The following is a 26,263-nucleotide window of genomic DNA, read 5'->3' as shown; positions in this document are numbered from 1 at the left end:
CAATGGAGGGAGGCATCCCAGCGGCCTAGAAGGGTGTTCAAATCGATCCAGTCTCCCCGGGGAGTGCCTCAAGGCTGCGGCGCACACTCGAGCGGGCACCCCAGGAACTTGAGGAGAGCTCTGGAAAACCCACCGGAGCCCCGCGCCCAGCAAGCCCGGGCGGCGCTACCTGCGGGCCGGCAGCCCAGCCCCGGGGCTGCGCCTGCCCAGCCTCCCGCCCCGCCGCGGCTTTAACCGGTGGCTCCGGCCCGTAAGGCCTGGGGGAGACTTTTCTGGCCTCGCCTCGCCCGCCCGCCCCGCCACATCGCAGCCGAGGCCGCGGCGCCTCCCCAGCCAACCCCGGCGCTTCGGGCCCGCCCCGCTCCGGCCGCCCCTGGCTCCGCGCAGGGGCCGGCAGCCGTTCCCCGGGCCCGAGAGGGCCAGGCGGGACGCGTCACGGGAGGATCCCGCTTTTCACGGGGCCTCCCAGCCGAGGGGCTCCTCACGGCTCTGAACGCGCCCCGGGAAGGGCCAGGGCGCCGCGTCCCCTCCGCGCTGCCGCAGCCGGGAACGAACGGCCGGCACGGAGCCGCCCAGCCCCTTCCCGCGGCGGCGCCCAGCCCGGGGCGGGGAGGCGGCACCCGAACGAGGGGCCGCCGGGCAGCCGTGAGGGGAGGCCCCGCCCGGCCGCCCGCCCGCTCCGCCCAGCCCTCCCCTTCCGGGGCGCCCGCCCTCCGCCCGCCCTTTCTCTCCGCCGCGCCCGTGGGGAGCAGCAGCGCCCGGCGCGGCCCGCCGGGACCCGCCACGCCTCCTCGCCCGGCACCTGCTCGGGGCGGAGCGGCGGCGGCCGGAGGAGCGGCGGGAGGCGGCGGCGGCGGCTCCGGAAGCGGCCCCGTTGGCGGTGAGTGTGGGCGCCGGCCGGCCTCGGCCCCGCCGCCTCGGCAGGGCCTGGTCAGGCCTGGCCTGGCGTGGCGTGGCGTGGCGGGGTGGGGTGGGGTGGGGGGCCGGCCGGCCGGTGCCGCGGGCGGCGTGAGGGAGAGCCAGGAGCTCGAGGCCCGGTGGCGGTGGCGGTCATTGTCCCCGCCAGCGCCGTCTGCGCGCCCGGCGCCGGACGGGCCCATCCCCCGCCCCGGTGGCCGGGAGGGGGCGGGCCGGGCCCCGGGTGCTCCGCCGGGCCGGGATGCACGGAGTTCCGTCGCCCACCGGAGGGCCCGCCGGCCTAGGGGAGGTGGGTGGGAGGTGCCGCTACTCCTTCCCCGCGCAGACCGGGGTGGTGGTGTGGTCGGTGCCGGCAGGGGCGGGGAGCCGGCGGGGTTTCTGCCGAACCCATCTTGGATCTGCTGATCCAGAGTAGCCGGGAGCGGCGGCAGCCGTAACCCGCCTCGCCCCGCCTGCGAGGAGCCTGCGTGCCTGTGTGCGTGCGCGCCCGTCTGTGTGTGCCGTGGCACGGCGCCTGTGGCTCCGGCCTTCGGCGGGTGCCGAGTGCGAGGGACAAAGCGTGGGCCAGGGGCGACAAGGCGCCCTGGGGCTGCCGGTGCCACCGCGCCCCCGAACCGCCACGGTTCCAGAAAACCCGTGTGGCTGTGAGCCTGCCGGGCGAGCCGCAGGGCTGAGGTAGCGGCTCGCAGCTCGGGTGTAAGGACAGCGTTTTCCTCGGAGGTGAGCAAGGCATTAACACTAGCGATCCCTGTTCCTGGTCACTTAGATGTTGTCACCCACGGATTTACCCCAGTTAGCCTGTTTATAATAACTCTTATAAAACTTGGGTTTTGTGTAGCAGTCGTATCTGAGTTTTAGCGTGTCTTTGGTTTAGCTTAATGTATTTTCAGGGTTGAGTCAAACCAAAGCAAGATAAATTCATGCTGATTTGACCAAATCTGTGGGGTTTTGTTACTACTTTGGTTGGTTTAGTTGTTTATGTGCAGTTATTCATACACCTGAGGAGGAAGTAGTGTCTCCGGAGGAATCTGTGATAGCCGTCTCCTTACTTGGCTCAACTCCATCCAGAACAGCAATGCCTGATTTTTACTGCAATTCTTAAATGCCCCAAGTCACTTGTAAATATAGTTTAGGTCTCTGAATTACAAGGGTTTAAAACAAAGGCCACTCAAATTGCTGGGGGATCTTAATTACCTGCTTACCTTGTGTGTTTGTGGGCCTCAAAGAAAAGTGAATCTTTGGTGAAAGGTTTGCTGGGTGTGGACCGCTGGAGGAAGAGCATGGAAGAGGATGCCAGGAAGGGAGGGGAAGAAATAATGCAAAAGGCATGGAAGGTTCTCTGGTGACAGAAGCCACGTTGTGGTGCCCTGTGAGACACAGGACTAGGCACAGAGGGGCAAAGAACACTGATGACTAAGTCTTTCCCCTTGTTTTCATCTTTTCGCTCTGAAGAACTAACCAGAAGCCGTGGGGATTTTTCTGGTGTTTTTTTTAATATTGGTGTTGATGAGGTGAGCTGGAATTAATTAACTTCCTTTAGAGGCACACCCTGTTACCCTGATAAACAGTTGTCTGTCTTAATGAGTGTCCATGTACTCCTCCAGATCTGCCTTCAGCAAAATAACTGGTATATCTGCCACCGCTTTTGTAAAAGCAATCAAACCAACTCTCCATCCACCTGCGCTGTGATGAGATGGGCTTGATTTCAGTGCAGTCTTGCCTCGTGGGTGTTCACCTGTCAGGAGGTTACATAGTGGTGTCACAGCAAGCTGGTGAGCAATGTGGTTGCACACAGGTTTGCTTTTCCTTTCAGGTGGCAGCAGGTCCTCGCTGTCTGCAGGGAAGGGAAGAAATGTGCTAGGAGTCCTCCAGCAAGGGCTTATTTCTCTGGTGTGGCTCAGGAAGGCGGTCCAGACTTCCCAGCTTCCTGGCAGCACTGCTGCATGGCACTGCCGATACTGAGTAAACAGAAGCTTCTTCTCTTTTTCTGGGGGATTTGTGACTTAAGGTGGAAAGGCAAAGGACTCCATCACAGTTTGTACATGTTGGAGAGCTTTCAGTAGGTAGAAAGTTGTTGCGGTTTGTCTCTGCGACTATGATGGGAGCAATTTTAACATGCTTCATTAGAGACAGGTAGGCAGAAGCAGCTGGGGAGGGTGCTGTGACATTTAAGGCTCTGTAGTAGATGGGTTTTTAAGTCCTCTAATTCGATGCATTATAGAAATGGCTCAATAAAATGTTTATGGGTTGTGCTTTCTTTGTGTAAGAAAAAAAAAGTATTTGAGAGTGAAATACCTAATTTATTATGTGATACAGATTTATCCTGCTCAGTCTTTCCAAGTTGGCATTACAGTCTGTTTTTCTGCAAAGGTGAGGCATTGCCTGCTAATTAGTGTCATTAAATGGGTTCGTTTTGTACTAAGCTTAAATTACATGCTCAGATCTACTCAGTTATTTTTACTCTTTTGCTCATATACACAAGGGAGTACTTTCGATGTATCCCAAGGATTTACTTACAACTTGTTTAGTGGTCCGTTAGGCCTAGCTGAAGCATACAGTATTTCCTATACTTTTGTAGTAGGTCTTCATCCTACTGCGAGTGTAAGGGAGAACAATAATTTTTATATCTAGCAAATAGTATAGTAAACTAGCTATAGTATAGCAAACAGAGGAGAGTGATGCCCGCACACTGCCCTTGCTAACATGAGGCTTGGTTGTCTGTTAACAGTCCTTGGTATTGGGATACAACCTGTGTAAAGCTTGCCTTCACCAGCTTGTGCCAGAGGAAGAGGAAAAACCTGAGGAGGAGGACAAAAAGTTCTCTAAAGCTGCAGTGACTGCAGTTTCAGGAGGCCAGAGGAGTGCTTCTGGTGCTGGGGAGGCCCAGTCTCAGCAGATAAACTGGAGCATCAGAGCTCACCATGATCCTTGGGTTGTGGCACGTTTGGCCGGAGTGTTGGCTCCTGCCATCACTGCCCACCTTTCCCAGATCAGGAAATTTGGTAAATACAGCATGGCAAGAAAGAGGAAGAAATGTGTGTTTGTAGAGGAAGAAAGGAAGGAATAGCCCTGTCATCTCCCTGGTGGTGGTGGTGAGGGTTCAGGCAGCAAGGCTGCAGTGGCTGGGGAGTGGTGCCACCAGACCTGCTACAAAATATGTTGGAAATTAAAAGCATAACCTTGGAGGTGTGGAAGGCACTCGGAGAGTGACAGAAGCCCAGGAAAAGGCATTTGTAATAAAAAAGCGCTCATTGAATATGAGAGGGCTGTGAGGAAAAAGGATGGAAATTTGGATCATGGTCATTTGCACTGATCTGTTCCCTGCTGTGTTGTCTAAGAGGGAATGATTTAGAAATCCCTCAGCTGAGTTTCATTTGCCTCAGCCGAGTTTCATTTGCCTCAGCCAGGGTGTGTGTCCTTGACTTAAGCAGCTGTTCTAGTTCATAGTTTTCAAACGTGTCACATATGTCCTACCCTGAGGCAATAGGCCTTGGGTTGGGAGTCGGCTCCCTGGGCTGGCAGAGCTGTAATTCTGCCCCAGGCACCCCCTTTGGTGCTGGAGCATGGGGCTGCGAACTTCATGACATCCTTCCTCCAGCCCCTGCAGGGTTGGGGGTGGTGTATGGAGGTGCCCGTTGTTAGCTGTGGTTTTGAGGCTGAAGGTGTTTAGTAGAAAAGTCGGGGAGAAATGGGTATATGCACGCCCAGTGCAGCACTGGGAGCCTCTGCTTGCGGTGATAGTACCTAGGCCAGTCTGGGAAGCATTGGCTAAAGGAGATGTGAAGTCTTTGTTGCAGATTCAGAAATGCTCAGGCTGGTTTGCTGGGAGATGGTCTTCTGTTCTTACGCTCTTTCCTGGGCATTTGCTATTGGAGGTGGTAAGATTTGCCTGGAAGCTGAATGGGAAAGAACATGTTAGGCTTGTGTCCTGCTTGGACTATGGCTGGGGTGGGAGCCACATGGGACAGCCTTTGAATCAGCTGTACTGGAAAAGTTGCCAGTTCTATACTTTTCATTTAAGGATACGATAAATGGCTTTCTGTATTGCAGGCTTCAAGATCTTTCCCTTTTTTAAGTCTGGATTGCAGCTGAGCTTTTTACTTTGATTGCATTTCTGTTAAATACTTGGCTGTGTTGGTGTTGAGACTCTCAATTCCTGCTTTCTCTTTTTTGACAGACACTGCAGCAATACATGCTTTGGCTTGTCCCTTATAGCTTCCAGTTGATTCCTACCTAGAAGACAGTCAATGAAAAGCTTGCAGCTGCTCCTTAGCTTTTTGGGCAGAGTGAGAAAGTAGTGAGCTGGGTAGTTTTTGCAGCAAGGGTCAGTGTCTGTCTTCCTGCCTTCTGCGTGACCCAGCCTGTAAAAGACTTGCTTATCCCTTCCTCCTCTTAGATTTGGGAGGTGGTGGCAATGGTTGTTGGCAGTCCCTTATAAAGGGATGAGGAATGACATCTCCATCTACTACCGGTGATACGGCAATTGAAGAACAGCTCCTTGACTGTGAGCACTGCTGCTGTTGACCTGCCCTTTGTGCGTCCTGCCTAAGATTTCCTCCACTATCTGTTGTAGATGATGGAAGGCACCCAAAAGGCATGTAAAGCAGTCCACATATTTTTGGTCTGTTTACAGGAGAGTTAACTACTTCTGCTTAGTCTGTGCTGTCTGCGAGGTTTTAGCTCTTTGCACTGAGACAAGCTCCAATTTGCCTCCATTCAGCTAGACTGCAGTCATTGGTGATTTCTTGTATTTCATGCTGGAGAAAATAAAGGAGATTGAAGGATGTTCTGTTCAGGAGAGCAAGCTGTTAAAAATTTATAGCCTTTCTGAAGGAATGTGTGTTCAGGTTGGCATACCCCATACAATTTCTAGTCATTTTCACTTTTCTCAAGATACTCTTTTCAGGTTTGTAGTATCTATATACTACAAGAATTTCATACTTGTCAAACCACTGATCTCAAGGGTGGAATCAAAGGAGAGCTGGCAGCAGGCTTCAGGCCATTTCTCCTGAGGGAAGTGGTCTGATTTCAATTCTGAAAGTCAAGGAAAAGAAAATAAAAGGTGGAGTTCTCATTAATCTTTAAAAACTATCTAAGCACAGTTACTGATAACTTCTCCAATGAGTCACTTACTGTTGTAACACAACAAACACAAGCAGTACTATGAACCTAATAATATTGCTTCCTAGTTATAAAAAAGAAAAAAGTTTTTCATGCTTTCATAGTGATAACATCCCATAAAGTACAGCAGGAGGACCTGCAGAAATTCAGAACCCAGAGCATAGCAGGTCCTGGCACCTCTGCTCCAACATGATCTGGCCTTTCAGAAGCATCTGGGTGGCCGACATGGGAACTATAGGAGCTTCACTTGATTCAGGTAAATCTGCTATAGATGGGCTTGCTGCCTGGTACCGTCCCACGAAAAACGTGCTTTTGGTGTGGAACTGTATTGCTGGTCTAGGTGAGATGATTTAAGCTTGAAACTTGAATTGGCAACATGCTTAGAAATTCTGTATAGATTAGTTTGTGATTCTGGTGTTACACTGGGAGTCTTGATTGCAGTTGAGTGTCTGCTGCCTTGTATGCTGTGTATTGATTGCATCTCCAGTCTCTTAGGAAATTGTATCACATGGATCACTTCTTGGGAGACACATTGAAACAAATGAATGCTTTCTTTCCACTAAACAAAAGGAGTGTCTTTGCTGGAAGTTACAGTAGTCCTCTTTACCCTAAGGCAAGATCTAGGACATATTGTCACAGTCCTTCCCAGGCTGGTAGTACGATTGTTTAGCCAATCTTGAAAGAATAAGGAATCTGTCATTGTGTATGTTCAGTTCCTATCTTGATTGGTCTGCAATGAGAGATCCTGGAAGATCTGGTTCTCTGTAATGGCTGGGTGGAGTTTAATGGTACTTTTGTCCTTTTGGTGTTTACATACTCACTTGAAAATGAAGGATAAAGTTCAGTACTGCAGGGAAGATAGAAAGATTTTGAATAGCCTTTAAAATATGGTCACTTCTTAAAGTTTACGAGAAGAGAGGGTAGTAGTGAATTTCTGAAGCTTGTGGGACATGCGCTTCTTTTTAAAATGTGTTAGCCATGGATTGTGTTTTCTTGTTTCTGAAATAGTGTTCAGTTTGGTAAGGTGTGTCTTATGGATAATAAATGGGAAAGTATTTTGGTCACAGTACTACTACTTTTTGAAAAATAATATTTGAGTACTGGCATTGGAGCATCGTATTTAACTTAGACTAGTATGATCTTTGAGTAGACGAAGGGCCTGAAGTTAATTGACGCTATGCAGTCCTCAGAGATACGCCTTTAGGATCTAAGAGGCAGTGCTAACTTCACATTTGAAAGTTCAGGGAACAAATATTCTACCTTGGGGTACTTTGGGGTTGAGGTTTTTTATTTTACTATCCCTTGCAACGCTTGTTACAACCTCATGCCTTGTCAGATGGAAAGATTCATTGTGGAGCAAATGCTCTCATGGTAAACAGGAGACTTTTGAGATTTTAAAAAATAAATTCAAGAGGTTTTCTCCAGAAGTAAGCGACTTCTGTGTTTTGCAGATAATTGTTTAGTTAGCTTATGGTGCGGCTTAATGAGCAGGAAGTCAATGTTTCCAGAGTCACTTTGAAATGTAGTAGATGGCTTGTCTGATGTCCACCTGTAGTGGTAGACGTCAGAAGTATGCTGTATGTTCTCCTCTGAGATAGTACTGTTTTAGCCATGAACTAATAATAATAATAAAAAAAAAATCAGTTATGGCAAGTGGTAATACATTATTGACTTGTTAGTGTGATTGGGTGGTGGTGATGGGGCACTGGGCCAAGCATGTGGGTGCACACTATGTCTCCAGGTTTCTTACATGCCTTAAAGCTTACTATTTTTTTCACCCCTTTCAATTTTAGTTGGTCAGGTAAAAGATTTACTTATATGATTTGAGCACTGGGAGTGTCAAAAAGGCTGTACTTGGCCAGTCCAGACTAGTTTTCTGTCTTCATGAGTGTCTGTGAGCAAATACTTAGAGAAGATACCAGAGCATATATAGAGTGACATTGACCTGGGCATATTCTTACAGTTTCAAGTGACTGGTTGTTCATTAATTTTGGAGCTGTTGATGGATCTGTTTTTGTACCCATTTATATTTCTGGCCTTTACAGAGTCTTGTGGTAATTCAGAGCTGTAGGCATGGGTATGTGGTCCAAATTCCAACTCCTAACCAGTTACCTGATAATTTCAGTCTGCTTTAATCCTTGTATTTGCTAAATAATGAATAATCACTCCATTCCTATTTACCAGGCACGTTACTGGTGAGTTTGTATATCCTTTCATCACTTGTTTTCCAAGATTCTAGTCTCTTTCTGCAAAGAAGAGCAAGAAGGGTGGATTCCACTGATACTTTTCTCATTCTCCCATAGCTTTTATGAGAAGGGATGCCTAGAGCTACTTCCAGGATTCAGGAGCAGTACTTTCTGTCATAGTGCATCCGCTGTATACTTAAATGTGTGTCTAGGTATTAGGTTACTAAGTCTAAAAGTGAAAAGTGGTCTTTTATACATGATTTTGTCTGGATGAAGTGTGTGATGTACAGCAGTTAAGACTTGATGGAGCAGTTAAAGCTTAACAGGTCTGTAACCATGTAAAAGTATCAGTACGTGTTACAAATCTGAAGCTCAATATGAAGTTCAGAATATAACTTATTGCAAAACCACCTTTCTTAGTGAACTTGATTTTTAGGCTGGCTGGCTGTCCCCTCTCCCTTTCATCTATAGCATTCAAAACATACTAACAGTTACAGCACTTCTTTCAGTTGTTGCAGCGTGCATGTCAGGTCATTAATATTTAAAAAGTGAGTAGGCAGCTTCACAAAATGGAGAGAAAAAGGGAGCAATGGTCAACTAATTAAATCTTTATAAAGAAAATAAGCTGTATTCTAAGATCAACAATTAGAAAAAAAGGTACTAGCCTTAAAATGGGAATTGAAGATAAAAGTAATTCAACGTAAAAATATGCGTTATTCCAACCTTGAAGTATCTAACAATACACTTGTTAAAAACCACTATCCCTGTTGCAATTTGTAGTGCAGTTCTGTTATCAGGCTAGTAAATTCTACTATTTTTACAGCCTCAAGAAACTCATATAAACATATGAGAGAAGATGACAAGGTCTAGATCGAGATCACCACGATGGAAACAAAGGTAAATATTTCTTTATAACTTGAGTTCTGAAATGTAGCTCTATATAAGGATTTACAATTAGGACTTATAACTTGTGTAAAAGAAAGTTACATCCAGAACTGTAACTTGTAAAATGTATTTTATAATTTATATAATTTAATATAATTAATATGATATAAATATTTATTAAATATTTTCTAAACTGAACATCTGCTGCAATTTTTTTCCCAACTAGCAGTTCTGATGTTATGATTTATTTTTTTTTAAAGCTGGAGGTGTTAAGTTTTTGCTGTCTGCCAAGAACTGTGTTTAACTTGCATGTTTTGAGACTTGGAACTCCTTAAGCACAAAGTCCAAGCACCAAACTAGTTAAGGGTATTTTTACTCAAGCACCACTTGGTGCACGTTGGTGCATGTCATGTCTGTAACTCACTCCTGTTTTGCCTCTTGGTCATCAGGGGGAGGCAGATCAACTATTTAAAAAACCCCGAAAACCTACTTAGTTCACATACCTCAGGCTTTTCGAGCCTTTGGGGCTCATTTACAAATTGATATTCAGCACAGTTAGATATGCCTTGCAGCATAACACAAACTGAAAACACAGGATTTGGCACCCTTGTTTTTGGACACTAGCCTATTAGCATGTGTCATCGATGATTGTCACCAGAATAGCATCCGGGTTACTTTATGTTGTTAGTTACCTGCCTGATTTTCAGGACTTGAAATGCAAATTCGAGGTGTTAAGCCTAGGAGGCTGGAATACAGTTTTAGCTTTCAAGAGCTTGAAATACTTTTCTGCTGGGTTTGGGTTGTTCTTCTAAACAGACTAATAAAGTTGTGATGACCAAGACCATGCAAGTTTGTTGGATAACACAGTAAAATATGTGTGGTCTTACTGATTTGTTTTTAAAAAGGGAAATCTCATCTAGATGGATAGTTGTGAACATGTTCTTTGGGTGAAGGGCAGGGAGGAATGTCCCAGTGCTCTCTGAAATGCAAGCCTCAACCAGAACAACGTGGGGTGGCAGCAGCAGTATGGGTGCTACTGGAGGTTACCATTATAGTTTTGTGAAGATCTGTGCTTCAGAGTTTGAACTCACTTGCAGAAAAGGAGCAAACAGTTATGCCAAATTGTATGTTTGTTATATGTGTACAAAGGAGGTGACTCCCTTGAATTGCAACTTGCTTTTGATGTTTGTATTAGTGTATTGAGAGTGTACAGTGAATACTTGAATGCAAGCAGAACTGTTATATCTGGGATTACTTTCTGGTTCTTACTGGTGCCCTGTGCTGCTTTTTCTTTAAGGAGATTTTGGCTAGAAACTCTCAACAGGTTGCATCACTCAGTTTTGCATTTTTACCTATAGGTACAAAAATGAAAGCAATTGAGTGGATCTTAGCAATTGAATATTTTCAAGCTGCAATAAGTGTGGAAATGCATGTGGATACATGTATGTACGTGTACACACAGTTACATAAAAACATCTTTCTCACAGTTTTCTGCAGGAAAAAGCCTACCTGTGTGACATTTTAAATAGGATATTTTATAATGTTTTCAGTCAGCTTTGTGAGTTGTTTTAGCATGCAGAAAAACTGAAAAAGTTTGGTGGGGTTTTTTTTTCCTTCATTTCTTTATATAGGCTTTTTTTTACTTCCCCATTTTTTTCTTGGCACTGAAAATGATAGGGAATGATTGAAGTGTGAAAATTTGTGTAACAGTTGTTTTTCACATAGTGGAAACTTCACATACGATGAATTTATTTTAGTTTTAAATGAAAAACTACAAAGAGAGAAAAATGATTGATTTACTACTATTTTGAGTGGGTATTTTTACTATGAAAACTTTAAATTGGGTAAAAGTAAGCTTGGTACTCCAGCCAGGCAAATGACACTTTGAATATCTTGTTTTAAATTTTTTTACTAGTTGACTAAAATTGTGTACTAAACTATACTTCCTTAGAGAATAGGTGTTCTTAGGAAGACGTTGATTCAATTTTATGGGGCTACTCAAAGTGGATTTTATTTTTGCCTTAGGTCCTTATCTCCAGCATTTAGGAGTCCAGAGCACCATAGGCAAAGGCATGCTCATGTTAATTATGACTGTGAATATAAAAGTTTTCGTAAGGACCCAAAGAAGCCTATGCCTTGGAGAACAGAAGATAAAAAATACGGACAAAGCAATTCCAGGTTTGCACCTCATGGAAATAACCACCAGAGAATATATGAACGTAGGTCACCTTCACCAAACCTGAAAAGAATTCCCATGGAAGATACTTACAGTCATAAGCCCTACAGAACACAATCTTCTGAAAGAACTGAAAGCAATAGGAGATGCCAGTTACCACCAAAATACTCGGAAATACCATATAAAGAGCATGATCGTCCGTTTTATCACCACAAAATGGAAGACAGATACATGTTTGAGCACTACAAAGCCACTGGAAATGAAAAAAGAATGAAAGCTTTTCATAGACCATTAGGGGCTTCATGTAAACTTGAAAGAAAATGGCATGACGATGACTTGAGGCACCAGAGGTTACATGAAGAGAAGTATGGTCAGTCACCCAGAAGAGTTTCTGATGAATTTACGGCAAGGAGCTCTTTACAGAAGAGGTATAGGAATAAATAATTAAAACCTGGGTATTGTGGTGTAAAGCCTCAAGTGAAAGTCTGTTTTCATTATAGTTGAAGATATCCACCTTGAAACACGTTGGCCACTTTGTAGTTTAATTATGGGCGACTGGTAGTAGTGAAGTATTTGTCTTTTAAGTAAATCATATTGATGGCTAGAGTATGAAAGGATAATATTTCCCTCTTAAGAGCCCCTGCACATCTGTACCTTGGCGTGAGGGATTATGGGTTAACTTGCCACGCATTCTGCTGTCCAACATTCTGCACATATAAGTTCTCACTTTCTTCTCTAGTGCAAGTGTAAATTGCTTTATGTCAACACAGGTATCCTGAAGATCACGATTACAGAGAATATGGGCACACGTCTAAAAGGGCTAAAGAAATGGAGAGGTATGACGGTGGAGAAGTAGCAAGAAATTCCAAGTGGAAGCAAGAACGTTCTTTTCCACCCTATCAAGAAAAGGAGCAAAGAAATCTGGGTGCCCAGTCCCACCGATCGGCTGAAAGGGAGTACTCGGAGGGTTCTGTCACAAAGATAGCCTATGAGTATGGTCACAAACGGCGCAGGCATCTGGATGGGGAAAAGCCTTTTTCAGATGATAGAGCTCAGAAGTATGTGAAGCAGGAAGACCAGAAATACAGTTCTTCTAAGGGTGCCCGGAATAGCAAAGAGTTAGATTACTGTAGCGGTGGAAGAGCGAGACGGACTGAAGAAGGGCATGTCGAAGTACCAGTTAAATATAGTTCAAAGAAGGGCTGCAATGCTTGTGTCAACTCTTCCAAAACAGATGCCGATACGAGATCTTTTAAAAACAAACCGGAGGAAAGAGTAAGGAAAGAAGGGGAGTTCAGGAAAAAAGTAGAGTCCTCCGATAGCCAGCATGATTCAAGTCATACTGTTTCAGATATGAAAATGTCAGATGTCAACTGTAGGAGGGAACACCTCACAATCAAAGTGGATACAAAGAAAATGGTGAACAAGTACAGGTATTGGTTTCCCCTCACCACCTCCTCTTTCTTCCTGTCTCTTTACAGTATATCAATATTGGAGGAAGGCATGGTTTCTTTAAGAGGTAACCAGGACAAACTAAGGTTGTACCTTTTAAATTTTATTTTGTTTAAAATGTTAACTTGTTCAGACTGGAAATTTACATCCTACTTCTAATTAAACAAAGAAACAAATCCCCAGGTTCACTTGATGGAGTTGCAGTAGGAAGTGGAAAGAACAGTTATGCCTCATACAAACCTGTAGTTAAAAGTGGCTTATGATAAGTAAATGTGTTACTTGTATTTAAAAACAAACCTACCCCCCATCCCCCCAAAAGCAAAAAAACCTAGCCCTGTGCTTTCTTCTGGAATATGATGGCATTTTTTTAGGGAGTCATCCCTTATTTCTTCTAAAGCGCAGATAACCTTTAAATTACATAGATCTCAGACATAATCAGATGTTCAAGATCTCAAGTTCAATAAAGCAATTGAAAAATGAGATATCCCTAGTTTGTTACTTATTGTTGTAACAAATGAAGTGGCAATCTGTTGAGGTGTCAGAACTGAAAAAGTAGAGTCTGCTTCTGTCTGTCTTCTTTGTAATACTTGTGGTTGCCTTCAGCATTCCCAAGACTGGCTGAATTGGAAAAAAGTGGTAATACTATGAAAATGTAGATGATGGATACATGATAGAGAGTAGTAAGCAGCTTGGTTTGTTGCCTTGCATTTGCAGGCCAGAATGTTGTATAATGGTAGTAATTCCTTCTGGAAGAGATTACCCCCCTTCCAAAATGATCAGCCTTCACTATTTTAATGGTATTTTGCCTCTTTTTCTCAAATAAAACAAATCAATTTTTTGCACTTTCCAGTATTTCAGAAACATAAAACAACGAGAGTTACAAAGAAAAGTTACTGTCTGCACATAGGGGGCTAATATTAAAGACTGAGGAAAGGGAAGTGGAGTAATGCTCCTGCTCTCATGGCTAGGGCAAGCATTTAAGTTCTTGAATGATAACATGAGGAAAATAATTACTGTTGCGTTTTGTTGCAAGCCCACAGGATGATTCCTGTATCTAGTAACCTCTTGTGCTGTTTTTGAAAGTCATGCACAATAGACATGGTAATTATTTGCAGACTGAAGAGACTACTGCATTGGTTACAGCTGATTTCATGTGTGGAAGGTTTGCTTCTGCAGCCAAAAGTGCTAAATATTTTATTTTTTTGAAGATGAGAATGCTAATTTTATAGAAGCTGATGACTGGGAATATTTGTGCTGCCTACTTTAGGCTTTTAACAAACACCTGACTTGAAATGACTGCTGAGAAGAATACTTTCTTTATAAACCTGGGAAGCAGGTAGATAAATTATCTGCAATTGAGAGTGTTTGGATTCTCTCTTGCATGCGTTTATTTCCGGTTTACTGGGGGAATATAGGTAACTTCTGGCACCTGCTAGAGGCTATTTCTAATACAATTTTTGTATGAAATTCTAGTCCTGTATGCTTCAAATACAGGATGGGCAGGCATATAATCACTTTAAAGAATGCACAGTAAATAGTCTTTTATTCTAAAAGCTTCTACGTGGGCTGTTTGAGTCCTCAATTTATCTTTCCAAATGACAAGCATTTTCCTTGCAACAAGAACAGCAGGATTTTTAAAGTGTTAGCTTCCTTGTCAAAATAATTCTTAAGCAGCACTGCAACCATTTGGGGCATAAACTTACTTAGAATGAGTAAAATTTGTCAAAAAGATGCTAAACACATTAAGTTCACACGTTGCCACTGTAAAGCTGTTTTACTAGGCTCAAGTGATGATTCAGTTCCCAAAGATGCGGTGAGTTTTCTACATCTCTCAACTTTTGAAAATTGTCTGGTAGCTCCTTATAAACAAAGACACATAATTGCCTTCCAGAAGTGTGTATAATAAAGAAGTGTATCAGGATCTTCATTTGCCTTTTTTTGATAATCTAGATTAATTAGGCTTACAATTCACCGATTTTGCATTATATACTTCACCATAACAAGGATTCCTGAGAGTTTAGTCATATTTCTTTGTATCTCATTACAGCTTTTCTTCCTTATCACCTTATGAGTTTTTTAATTAAAAAAAAAGGAACAAAATTAATTTCAATTTTCATCACATTTATTCCTAAAATGAACTTCTTAAAACCCAACTCTTACTGTTTTGTTCTTCTCATCTGTTTGAAATTTTTTGATATGGTGAATTCTTTTAATATGAGTATCTGCAACTTTTTATTCTAGGACTACTTCTAGTCATACTACAGAGAGACAGATGTCCCATGATCTGGTTGCTGTTGGGAGGAAAACTGAAAATTTTCATCCAGTCTTTGAGCACATGGAATCTGTAACACAAAATGTTGAGAACGACCCATCAAGAGAATTTACTCAGGAAATAATCACAATTATCCATCAAGTTAAAGGTGGCTATATTTGGGGTATATGTATGTGCTTATATATTTATAATTATTAAAACCAAATCTAATTAGTTAGATATGCTGTCCTTGTAAGTCTCAGGTATTTGCTTTTGGCTTCCTTCTGTATTGTTTAAGGAAAATGTAGGTTGAGGATTTAAATTACTTGGGTGGAGAATGATTGTAGGAAGGTCTCAGTCCATAATAGAGGCATGATTGTGGAGTGTTAAGGTCGAAAGGATTTTATGCTGGTACTTAAGACTAACTTGCTTGTTCAGAAAACAAGAGAAGAAAAAAAAGAGCTTTGCTTTAGTCACAACTTCTAGTTATAGAGTTCCTTTAATTTCTCAGATTAGTGTTTAGACCGCTGGATCATGTTCAGTGTTGAACTTTATTTATAGATTCTAGTTATTTGTCAGCTCTATCATGGTAGTACTCAAATACTTAAGATTAAGCTCAACAGAAAGTTAATAAGAAGGATGTCAAAGTTGGGCTGGCCTAATCTTTCATTTGTGAATGTTAAACTGCAAGTGAAGTAGTTTGACATTTAATCTCAGAAATGGTTTTGATGTCCTTAAGAGTTAATCTTTTAAAAAATACAATTTCCCACTGTGCATTTCAAATACTACAAATAAACATTCTTGTGTCGTAATATCTCTTCACAGCAAATTATTTTGCATCTTCTGACATAACTCTACATGAACGGTTCTCAAAAATTCAGGATAAACCAATTGCAAATATGAATGAAGTTAAAATATGTTTGGATCCAGAAATACACAGGTAGTTAATGTGCTTTTTGCCTTCCTTTATTTGTGTAAAGTCTACTGAACATTAACTACCTAAATGCAATCTAAATTGTTTTACTGACTCGAACCTGTCTGCCCTTAATCAGTGAAGAATTCTGTAGTTGGTCAATAATGCTTTTGCTGTTTACAGTGATGGCACTTTTTTTATGTAATTTTTTTTGGTATTCTAGGAGGATTGACGTGTCTCTAGCAGAACTTCAGAACAAACGAACTGTGCCATCTGAATCTCCTCAGGTATCTTGATTTTTTTTTTTTTGTAAACTTTTTCAGCAAACAGTAAGTTAAAATGATATAGGTGTAAACATTTTCTCCTTGCTATTGGTACGTCATTTGTAGATGCTTTGAAGGGAATTAGTAATCCTGCCTATTTTGAAAGAAATGTACCCTTGAGTGTATGTACAGATACGCAGTGGTGCAAGGACAGCATGTGGACTGATGAGTAAAATGTGGACGTGTTCTCCAGCATAGCTGGAGTGTGGTTATTCCTGCTGCTTGAACCCCGATCTGGTTTTAAATAGTGTAAATACTAAGCAGGTGACTGATGTGTGGCTCTTACTTTCGCTCTGAAAGTAGAAAAAGCCTTACTGTTTCTTCTACTCTAATGTTAGAATGGCTTGACCTCCACGTAAGTCCTCGGAATGCTATTACATTCCATGCTTTCATCCAGGTATATAAGATTTTTCTGTCTTACTCTTCCAAGCTATGCTTACTGTGGTTTAGTTACCTCTTTTTCTATAGTACAGACATGTGGAGATTCAGTTATTTAAGAATAGTAGAACCTCTTAAGATTTACAGGAATTTATGTGAATATTTTTGCCTTAGCGAGCCCGTGCAGAAGTCTAGTGCTCTATTCACTGTTTGGAAACCTGTAAAAAGGCAGCTGGTGAAAGAAAGGGTAATTGTTCAGGACTGCTTTTTGTTGTTGTTTTGGACTTTGAATCCTTGGGTTGATGTGAATCTGTCCTGTGTGCAGACAGTTGAAAGACATTAGCAAGGTTATATACAGGAAGCGACCCCTGAAGGGCAGAACCATGTCAGTGTTTGGTTATTACTAGCTAAGTTGACTTTAATCCTTCTTCTTAACTAGAACATTATCAGAGTGTCAGAAGATCCAAATGATCTACGGCATGATATAGAAAGGAGAAGAAAAGAGAGACTGAAGAATGAAGATGAGAGAGTGTTTCATGTAGATGGTGTAGCTCCAAGGTAATTAGCAAATAACAGTCTTGTTGGCCCAAGTCTGTCGTTCTCCTATGTGTTCATTTTTGACCCTTCCACAGTTAAATTCGCATTTCTTGAGATTCTTTTCCATAGTTTGTCCTTGTAAGTTTCACTTGGACTGAAATCCAGCTGACACACACTGCAAACTACTCTGTAATGGAGTGTTATCTTAAAAAAGAGGTTAAGCTATAGTGGGGAAAAAATGAAAATCAAGCTCAAACTGTAGCACTGAATGGGTAGAGGGGAAGAAATGAATTTAAAGATGCGTAACTCCCTGATGTGCCACATAACAACGTTCTCTTGGTATTTTGTAGTTACATAAAAGTATTCTAGAATGAATATGTTGTTGTGTTGCCCTGGCTATTCTGTATGTAGCGTCATGTAGAATATGAGCAATGAATTGGAATTCATTCTTTCTGATTCTTGGATAATTCTATGAAGAAAAGCTAGATTTTTGGATAGCTTTTTACTGCTATCAATTCCTCCAAGTTTGTTAAAGGTGTTTGCCCCAGAGCTGTTTGCTAACCTCGGTCATCCTGTTTCACTTTTGATGTTGTGAAGTTGGTTGCTTAGAGAGATGACTTGCTTTAGAAGAAATGTTGATTAAAGAATTGCCGAAGTGTAATGAAATGTATCTACACTGTAGTCATGATTTACACATAGCTCTTAATATGCTGCTGTTTGTTCATTTTAAATGCAGTCTATAATGGCAAATAGCAGCAATACACACCTATTTGGGAAAACTGACTTTTGAAGCTGCAGAAGAAGTATTTCTTGTATTAGGTGTTCTTTAAACAAAAAAAATAAAATTTCCCAAGTGGAGGGAAAAAAAAAAAAACCAAACCAAAAAACATGAGGACTGTTGCATATAGCCTTTTATGTACCTGGGGCTATGTTTTTAGTGTACATTTGGCCTGACTTTTTTTGCCACTTCCACAGTTAGCTTCTTTGCTTACCTTTTGTGTATGCTACTCAGTGGGAAGCACAAGTTCCTCTAGTAAGTGTGGCTATCCTGGAGTTTGATGTGAAGGAGGGGTTACACTGTCAGAGTAATACGGACAACGTAACATGAGCTGAGGGTAGTAATGGTGTGGTTGGTAGAATTTTCCTGAGATTGGAGGTTTTTAATAGCTCAGATATGAGATATTGGCAATGCCTATGAGCTAGTCCAGTGTGCCTCTATTTTTGCCTTAGTAGTTTGTTTTTCAGGTATGAAAACTCTCTCTGTATATTTTGTGAACTATGAATTTTGACTTCTGGTGTTTACTTTTCATGGTACATATTTAGAGGCTTATGGACACTTCTGTGGTAGCAATGTGCTCAGTTAAAAAAAAAAAAAAGGCAAGCAAAAGCCCGAGTCCAGAACAGCCTGCTTCTGAGGATGAAACTGGAGCATCTGCCTATCTACCTGAGCTTCTGTCAGATTTGGAATTTCATGAAATGGAAAGCTCTGTACCACTTTAGTACAGTATAGAACTGCTGAAAGGCGTAAAGCGTTTCAGCCAGCGGAGGGCAGCAATGACCAGCCGTGGGGAAACCTGGTGTGCATAGCGAGCCTTTCAAGGCGGCAGAGTATCTGTTAATTGCTTATTGCCTAAAGTAATACAGTTTACCATATAATTCTGTGCAACTTGGGCTTAGACTAGTAATTTGTTGAACGTCCTAGGAAAAACAATTACTTAAAAACCTTCGCTTTGCACTTCTAAGTGACACAGATGCTAGATTAAGGCCATTTAAAATACAGGGGCTTGATATGCTGTGGCTTTAGATTTTAATTGTTCTCTCCTCTCTCTCTTATACATATCAGGAACCAGCAAAGCTGCAGTCTTTCAAAATTACAAAACTCTCAACTCGATGGTTTCCAAAAGCCTATGAGGTTTATTAAGCCACCTTTCAGGAAATTCATTGGGAAACCTCACCTGGTAAGCCTAAACGTAGAATTAGTAGCTTCTGCATTGTTGTTCTTAGATTTATAATTCATATTTACTGGATTGTCTATGCTGACGTAAATTTTAACAATCTGTAATGTCTTGCCCTTTTAAATTTCAAGTGAGGCTTTATGATCTTCAGATTTTGCTTAACAGTAAAACTACTCATGATTTCATAGTTCTAGCACAAGAGTACTTCCTTAGGTATTTGTTGAAGCATAGATTAATACAAGTGTGCTAAAACCACTTTTATGGCCAAATGCTGATACAACGAAAACGATTCTTTTGCTTCTGCATGACTGGGCTGTAGTCCATAGTAACTTTGCTACTGTTTTTTATAACCTAGCAGCGAGTTGGCCAGGAATTTGTTGATTTAGAAAGCTAGTTTAGCTTGGTATGTTGGGCAAAATCGAAGCATTTTTTTCAGTTAGTCCAGAAATGAGGTGGTCAGCTTTAGATCCCTTATTGAGTAGTAGGAACAGGTCATACTAAACTTGTGAACTAAATTTTAAGTTCAAAATTACGCATGGAAGTTAACTGATAAAGAAGCTTCATGAAATAAAAACTCATATTGCTTGTAGCTTTGCCAAAGAAATTGGTAGTTAATACTGCATTTCTTCCACTTAATGATGTATTACCTAAATTGTAAAGTAGAAGGCCTTGTTGTTGAACAGATAACCTGAGGTTAAGTTGAACAGTTGGAGAGGAGTAATACTCTCTTGCATTCTAGTTGTCAGTGGTTGGAAGGGAAGGTCTGAATCTTGTGTGGGTGGCATTTTAGTAAAACAATGTTTCTTCTAGCTATGATAGTAGTTCTGGAAAGCTCTTCTTTTAAAAACAAATAAAAATGAGGAATAAATCATAGAAATAACTAGAAAAGTCTGAAATTATATTCCTGAGGATGGAATGTTATACAATGCAATAGATTATCTGTGTTCATACTGTTTATCAAAGCTGTTCTGGGCACTTATTCTTTCTTAAACTATCTTTGTGATGTACTTTAATACTGAAATGGGCAAAACAGTGTTATTAGGGTCAGGAGAAATAAATTCGTCTATTTTGGAGAATGCCTTCTAAATTGAGTCTTATTTCCATGTCTTTGTCTGTTTAATTTGGGGAACTGGTGAGACCAGAAAAGCTTTATTAGTGTGTGTAGCATAATTCTAAAACTTTTTTTTTTTTCCCCTGATGGTGCAAAATAAGGAGGAGACAAACAGAACTTGCCATTCTTAATACATTGCAATTAATACCCTATGGATGGCGTTCCAAAAGACCATGACACTTTTGTGGTCCATCAAAAGTAGCTTCTATGTAGTCAGCTCTGACCATCACTGAAACGTATCTGCCTTGCCTATATAATAGTGCAACTTTCAGTGTAAAACAACGTAAGGTTGTAATGGAAAAAAAATATTAAGACTGAGATTGAAGTCCCCAAAAACAAGTAGTAATTGCTCATTAAGTAATTGTATTGGGTCTGGCTGAGATGGAGTTATGTCCCCATAGCATCCCTCAGTGCTGTGCTTGCATTGGTAGCTAGGAAGGTGCTGGTAACACACCAGGGGTTTGGCTGCTCCTGGGCGGTGCTTGCACGGCACCAGGGCTGTCTCTCCAACCTTCCTCATCAGTAGGCTGGGGGTGGGCAGGATCTTGGGAGGGACACAGCCAGGACAGCTGACTCAAACTGACCAAAGGGATATTCCATACCATATGGTGTCTGCTCAGCAACAAAAGCTAAGAGAAAGGAGGAGGGAGGGGGGCGTTCCTTATTTACGTTACTCTTTTGGAGCAACTGCTATGTGTACTGGAGCCTGCTTCCTGGGAAGTGGCTGGCCATCACCTGCTGATGGGAAGTAGAAAATAAATGTTTTTGTTTTCCATTGCTTCTGCATGCAGCCTTTGCTCTTGATTTATTAAACTGCCTTTATCTTGATCCGTGAAGTTTTTTCCATGTTATTCTGCCCCTTCTCCCCTGCCATTCTGGTGAGGAAGGGAAGTGATAGAGCAGCTTGGAGGGCACATGGTGTTCAGCCAAAGTCATTCCACCATAGTAATATAGTAATTGCAAATAAATTATTTTGCTTATTTGCTCCCCTTGTTTTCCTGTTTATCTAGTATGTCTAATGCTCAATATATAAAGTAATGCAGAAAGAGGGTAATTTTTCCTGGGCAGAGTGGATCACTAATACAGCTAACTCGTATCTGAGGCCATACAAATAATTCAGCTGAATAAGCTAGCTCTGGTAGTGTGGCACTACCTGTGACATGTAGGTGTGTTGTGTGAGAGCATATGGTGCTCAAAATGGCTTTCCTTGAAGGAGTCCTTCAGGACTGGGTGTGATTGAAAAAGAGCTTATCCTGGTGGACTCAAGCTCGATGCCCATATGTGTAGGCTGCCAGCACTGCTTTAGTGTTTGTAGTGTGAGTTAAGTGGACTGGCATCCAAGCAGCCAACTGCAGTTTCAGCCACATGTATAATTTCTGTGTTGAGTAGGCTTTCTATAGTAAATTCAGAGCTGTGTCCACTGCTACTTTCTTTGGAAACATAATATCAGTAGAATTGAAAGCAGCCTTAGAAAACCAAAAATGAATGAAGGCAAAAGCCACTGGCAGCTGCTTTCTGCAAGAGGACAGATGTTTGGAATTTACCATTTGGAGAGTCTTGTATCAGAATAGTACGGTTCAGGTGTGAACGCTGCCGAGCGCCTTGGAAAGTGGAAGGACCACGGCTAAAAAGGTGGTGGTTGCAGAACAATGTGTTGGGTTTAAGTGGTTTGATGGGTCACCAGAACATTGATGCTGGGTTAACCACACCTTTTCAAATAGGAAACATCCTTAAATGAAGCGTCTGTTATTGGGGCACAGCAATACATGGAAAAACTGAGAAGAATTTGAAACATAAGCAAGAGCTAAGAGTAGTTATTGAAAAAGAAAGTAAATTCTGTGGTTTTGCTCAGTGTTTCAGGTACTTGGGTAGGTATTGGTTCAGCTGGTTCTACGGTCCAAGCGGAGTTCCCCAGTTCTTGTGGGAAGCTGTTTTATGCTGCAGAAGAGATGTAGCAGCAGTGCACTGGCAAAATTGTAAAGGTGAAAACACACAAAAAAGCATCCAGTAGACATCTCTTAGCGCTTTTAGAGGTGGAACTCTCCGCAGTAGTTTTAAAAGCAAACCCTGGGAAACCCAAAACAAAAACTCTGACCTTCAACACTGTCAGGTTTGTTTGCTGTTCTTTACAGATAAATATTCAGAAAAGTGCATCAGAGCACCAGGTTTCAAATGGCAAGCATTAACAGTGCAAAGGCAAAAATAATTTTAAAAAAGAGTATTTGACAAGAAAACCACTGCAGTGTCTCTAATTATAACACAGGATTTTTAAAAATGTAATGTATTGGATAAGTATTTGCACATTTGTCTTTGTTAGTAAAATTTCATTGCGGCTTTATCACTGCTAGAGGAGTTGTGTGTATCAGCATTGGTAAAAGATGGATGCTTGAAAACTGAAAGCCTGATCAGTGGGTGGATCATATCTGATGCAAGGATGCTGCCTAATATGAAACAGATAATGTATTGGCCCTATTAACACGTCCTTACAGTAAACTATCAAATGTGATATTAACAGCAGGTTTTGTTCTCTTGTTAAATGAACAATCTTAGTCATTAGGGTTAAAGTGGAACATGGAAATGGTACCTACTTGGTTGGCATAATTCTGGTATCCCATTACTAACAAATATGAAATTTTCAGTGCTAGGTATGAGCACTTTTTACAGCGGGCCAGTGGAGTGTTTCTTTTATTAATATTCAGTAATTGGGGGTTGAACTTAAACTTCAGAAGAACTTGTGTCTTGAAGGTGTGAATGTCTGTCTAGCCTTGATTGTAAGGGATGTCCATCTAACCTTGTACTCTATTGACAAAAAGAGTATAGTTTAAGAGCAGAAGAACAGAACAACTATTTGTACACTAACAACCTCCCCCCCCCCCTTTTTTTTTTTCTTTCTTCATTTAAAGCTTCTGGTTTGGGAAATTCCTGAAGAGTAGTTTGCTACTGTAGATGGTTTTGTTTCCGTTAATGTACTTGAATCTTGAGGGAGGTGGGAGTGAGGAGGGGTATATCCACAGTTAGTCAAGACAAGCTTTGTTTTAATTTCCCAAGGTTTGTTTTTAACTATAACAGGAAATTTTCTGATATTTTTTTTTTATCTTGCTGAATTGTCAGCTTTAAGAAGGAGTATACTTCAGTAGGGAGCTTCCTGATTTAATTATGTGCTGTATGGAGAAAGTTAATTTGATTTCATGGAGTATCTTCATATTCTTAGAATAAGAAGGGAGCTGGGAAGGCTCTGATACGCTTTGTCCTCTGTGTATTTAATTTTTCATATCTTTTTCATGGAAAAGCCATTTTTACTACTTTGATCTCACTCCATAATGTCTTTCTTCCTCTCTATCTGCTGAATTCCCCTCTTGTCAAGGTGTTTTAAGAAGCTAAATAGTTGACTTCTAGGCAATAATACAGTCTCAAAAAAAAAAAAAAGCTAGCTTAAAACTCAGTTAAAAGCTAACTTGGATTCTAACACCATTCTGTTGCATTTATAGTCCCCCCAATTACTAACAGGGTGAGAAAGCATATCCAAAAGTGTTTCTGCCACTGAAAAGGTTTGGTACTTTGTTAGAGAATAGAAGTTCTGTAAACATTAAAGCATGCATTTTCATTTATTATTAGATGTTAATATATATGAAATATTTCATAAGAGTTCTCTTCTTAGGTTCTCTTTAAAATGTATTTGAAGCTGCTAAAATTTCCTTTGAACAAAAGAATTCAACAGCATTGGAATACTTCTGTGATTATTCAAGAACGGCCCATAAACAAAAAAATTTCATTTGATCGCGAAGAGTTTGTTAGCAAGTCCATTCTGTCTGCATTAGATGACTTTAATGTGGTATTTGCCAGTATGTAGTGCTTCTGTGAATATTTTTAATTGTAAACAAGGATGGAAATGATATTCTATCTGTGTGCACCATCTAGAGGTAGCTGTCATGGGGGAAGTCAGAAAAGGGCCAAAATACAGAGGACAGTGGCTGGAGGAGCGCTCTATTTTAGGCAACCATAGTTGTTTGACTTCAGTTGTTCAGTGTGGTGACACAACAATTTCAATACCGCTTGTCTGTGTGGCATGCTTTTGAAATCGTGTGTGTGTCTGTGGCAGGCAAGTAATCTTCAAATGCTCTCCTGTAATACAGTTAAAAGTAGAATCTTGTAAGGACCAATGTAATGTGCTACACATTTGTTGTTTGGTTGCTGTAGTGGCGTGTATAGTAACAGTGCTGTGTCTGCTCTGAAATACGCTAACCAGGGATGTCCACAGTACTAATCCTGTTGCCCTGATTCCTGACTCGAGGAATGACTGCTGTAGCAGCCTGTCTGCTACACTTGCTGCTTGCAAATTGAGGCATCTGTTCTGGGGGACAGGGGTGGAGAATCTTAATTGGGTTGTTATCTGCTTAGATCTCTCCAAGAGGTTTGATATTCCAGTAGGATGGTCTGTATCATCTGTGGCTTTTGTGGGCTCTACTATCACTTCAGCCAGCCTGGACTCCAGGCCCTGTGCTCCTCTTACTGTGTTTCCCTCAGTGTCATGTCAAATGCTACAAGATTGAAAGAGTTGGAACATTTGTGAATATAACCTGGAAACTTTGTATGTTTTCTTGAATAATTCAGTAACATTAAACTAATAACTCTGTTTTCCTACTAGAATTCTTACTATTCTTCAAAACCAACTGATACTTACCCTCACAGACGCATTAGAGGACACCTTGAAAATGCAGGACCCATCAGAAGGCACTTTAAGGTACAGATCAGCTTTTGTCAGGTGTATGTTACATAAACTGGTGATTTGGTCCTGTTGAGTTCAGTAACAGGAGAGGTATTTTGGAATGTATTAAATGCCGTGAAAAATTGTGTCATCATAGCCTAATTGTGTCTGTTAAAATAATGGGGGGCTTAGCTTTTAGTAGGTAAGAGGGCTGGCAGTGGATTGAGTGAGGTTGTCCAGTATTATATGCATGCAGTTGAAACACATTAACTGCAAAGTTGGGAATGAGAATTGCTGAATTTAGACAATGACTAGAAAGCTTATCTAGCAAAAAAACCCAAGCTGGTCAGCCTACTCTCCTTCACCAGATGAGTGTGGAAGCTTGAACTATTTCCCAAGACTGGAAGATGTGCATTGTATTGCTTTCAAAACTGTCTTACTGTTGTTTTGGTAGGCCTTTCATGTAGGGACTTCTGGGGAACTAATCTCTTGTGTATACCCTGCGTACTGCTATCTGTGCGTTCAAAAAATTAAAAATAAAAAATAAAAAAAGTGAAGTTTATATACTCTGAGTCTCAAGGGGTGGACAACTGTGCTTCTTCCTAAGGTAGTGCAGTGGCTTTCTAATGCCTTCTGATTGTAAAATGTATCATGGGTTCAGCAGAAAAACAAAAACCAGTTTCTTCTTGTTCTACTGACAGTGGCATGCTATGCATAGATCCAGTGAGAGCTCTTTATATTAAAAAAGCATTAAGCAAATCTAGAACAGCTTACTCATTTTCTACCTTAAAATTACCCCAACCTGTTTAACAGGTGTGTTCTCAAGGGTAAAATAAATTATGGAATAGGTAGTCATTTTTCCTGTTCTATAGATAGTGAAGTTGAAGTGAATTTTTGATGGTTAAGTAGCTGGCATTTTTGGATGAAATTTTGAAAAGAGGAGGTCAGTGTAAGTGTGGGTTTTTTTGTTTGTGGTTCCCCGCGCGACCGCCCCCCCCCCCCCCCCCCCCCACCTCAGACTAAACAGAAGGCTTTCAGGCTCTCCCATTTAGGTGTATTTTGCCAGTCAATCTTAATCGGATAGCTAAGCTAACACTCAAAAAATATTGACTTCATTCTGATGAAAAAAAGTCTTTTTCCAAGCTGAAGTTAACAAGTTTAAAGTGTTAGCCTCGTAGAACTATTTTAATATGTAAGGACACCATAACCTCTTAAACAGTGTCACCTCTGTATTGTCACCCTGTAGGGGATGGAGGGATTTTTTAGCACTGGCTGCCATATCATTGAAGCAGTGTTGGTAATTGATATAAAGAAAATGGAACGTTGCCTTCCTTTGCATCAGCCTATAGTTC

General features: G+C 41.5%; 1 protein-coding gene across 3 annotated transcripts in view; it reads left to right on the top strand.

Annotated features, from left to right (window-relative positions):
- The first annotated feature begins 715 nt into the window (after positions 1-715).
- Positions 716-26,263, top strand: part of BCLAF3 (BCLAF1 and THRAP3 family member 3) — a 35,814-nt gene continuing 10,266 nt past the window's right edge. For 2 of the 3 annotated variants that reach the window (XR_008746850.1, XM_055802040.1), the window contains exons 1-10: positions 717-880; positions 9,049-9,122; positions 11,136-11,714; positions 12,057-12,719; positions 14,980-15,158; positions 15,815-15,929; positions 16,126-16,189; positions 17,043-17,161; positions 18,984-19,098; positions 24,852-24,947. Coding sequence is in view for 2 of the 3 variants with exons in the window: in XM_055802040.1 (XP_055658015.1) it covers positions 9,082-9,122; positions 11,136-11,714; positions 12,057-12,719; positions 14,980-15,158; positions 15,815-15,929; positions 16,126-16,189; positions 17,043-17,161; positions 18,984-19,098; positions 24,852-24,947 (1,971 nt within the window). In the remaining variant the exon portion in view is untranslated. Of the gene's footprint in view, positions 881-9,048; positions 9,123-11,135; positions 11,715-12,056; positions 12,720-14,979; positions 15,159-15,814; positions 15,930-16,125; positions 16,190-17,042; positions 17,162-18,983; positions 19,099-24,851; positions 24,948-26,263 lie in introns of all 3 variants that reach the window. The other variant, XM_055802041.1, reaches the window with a different exon arrangement.

The sequence above is a fragment of the Falco peregrinus genome, chromosome 4 (genome assembly GCF_023634155.1).
Source record: "Falco peregrinus isolate bFalPer1 chromosome 4, bFalPer1.pri, whole genome shotgun sequence".
In the NCBI taxonomy this organism is placed as follows: domain Eukaryota; kingdom Metazoa; phylum Chordata; class Aves; order Falconiformes; family Falconidae; genus Falco; species Falco peregrinus.
Note: the sequence above shows the minus strand (reverse complement) of the source record. Positions and strands in the feature narration are given on the sequence as shown.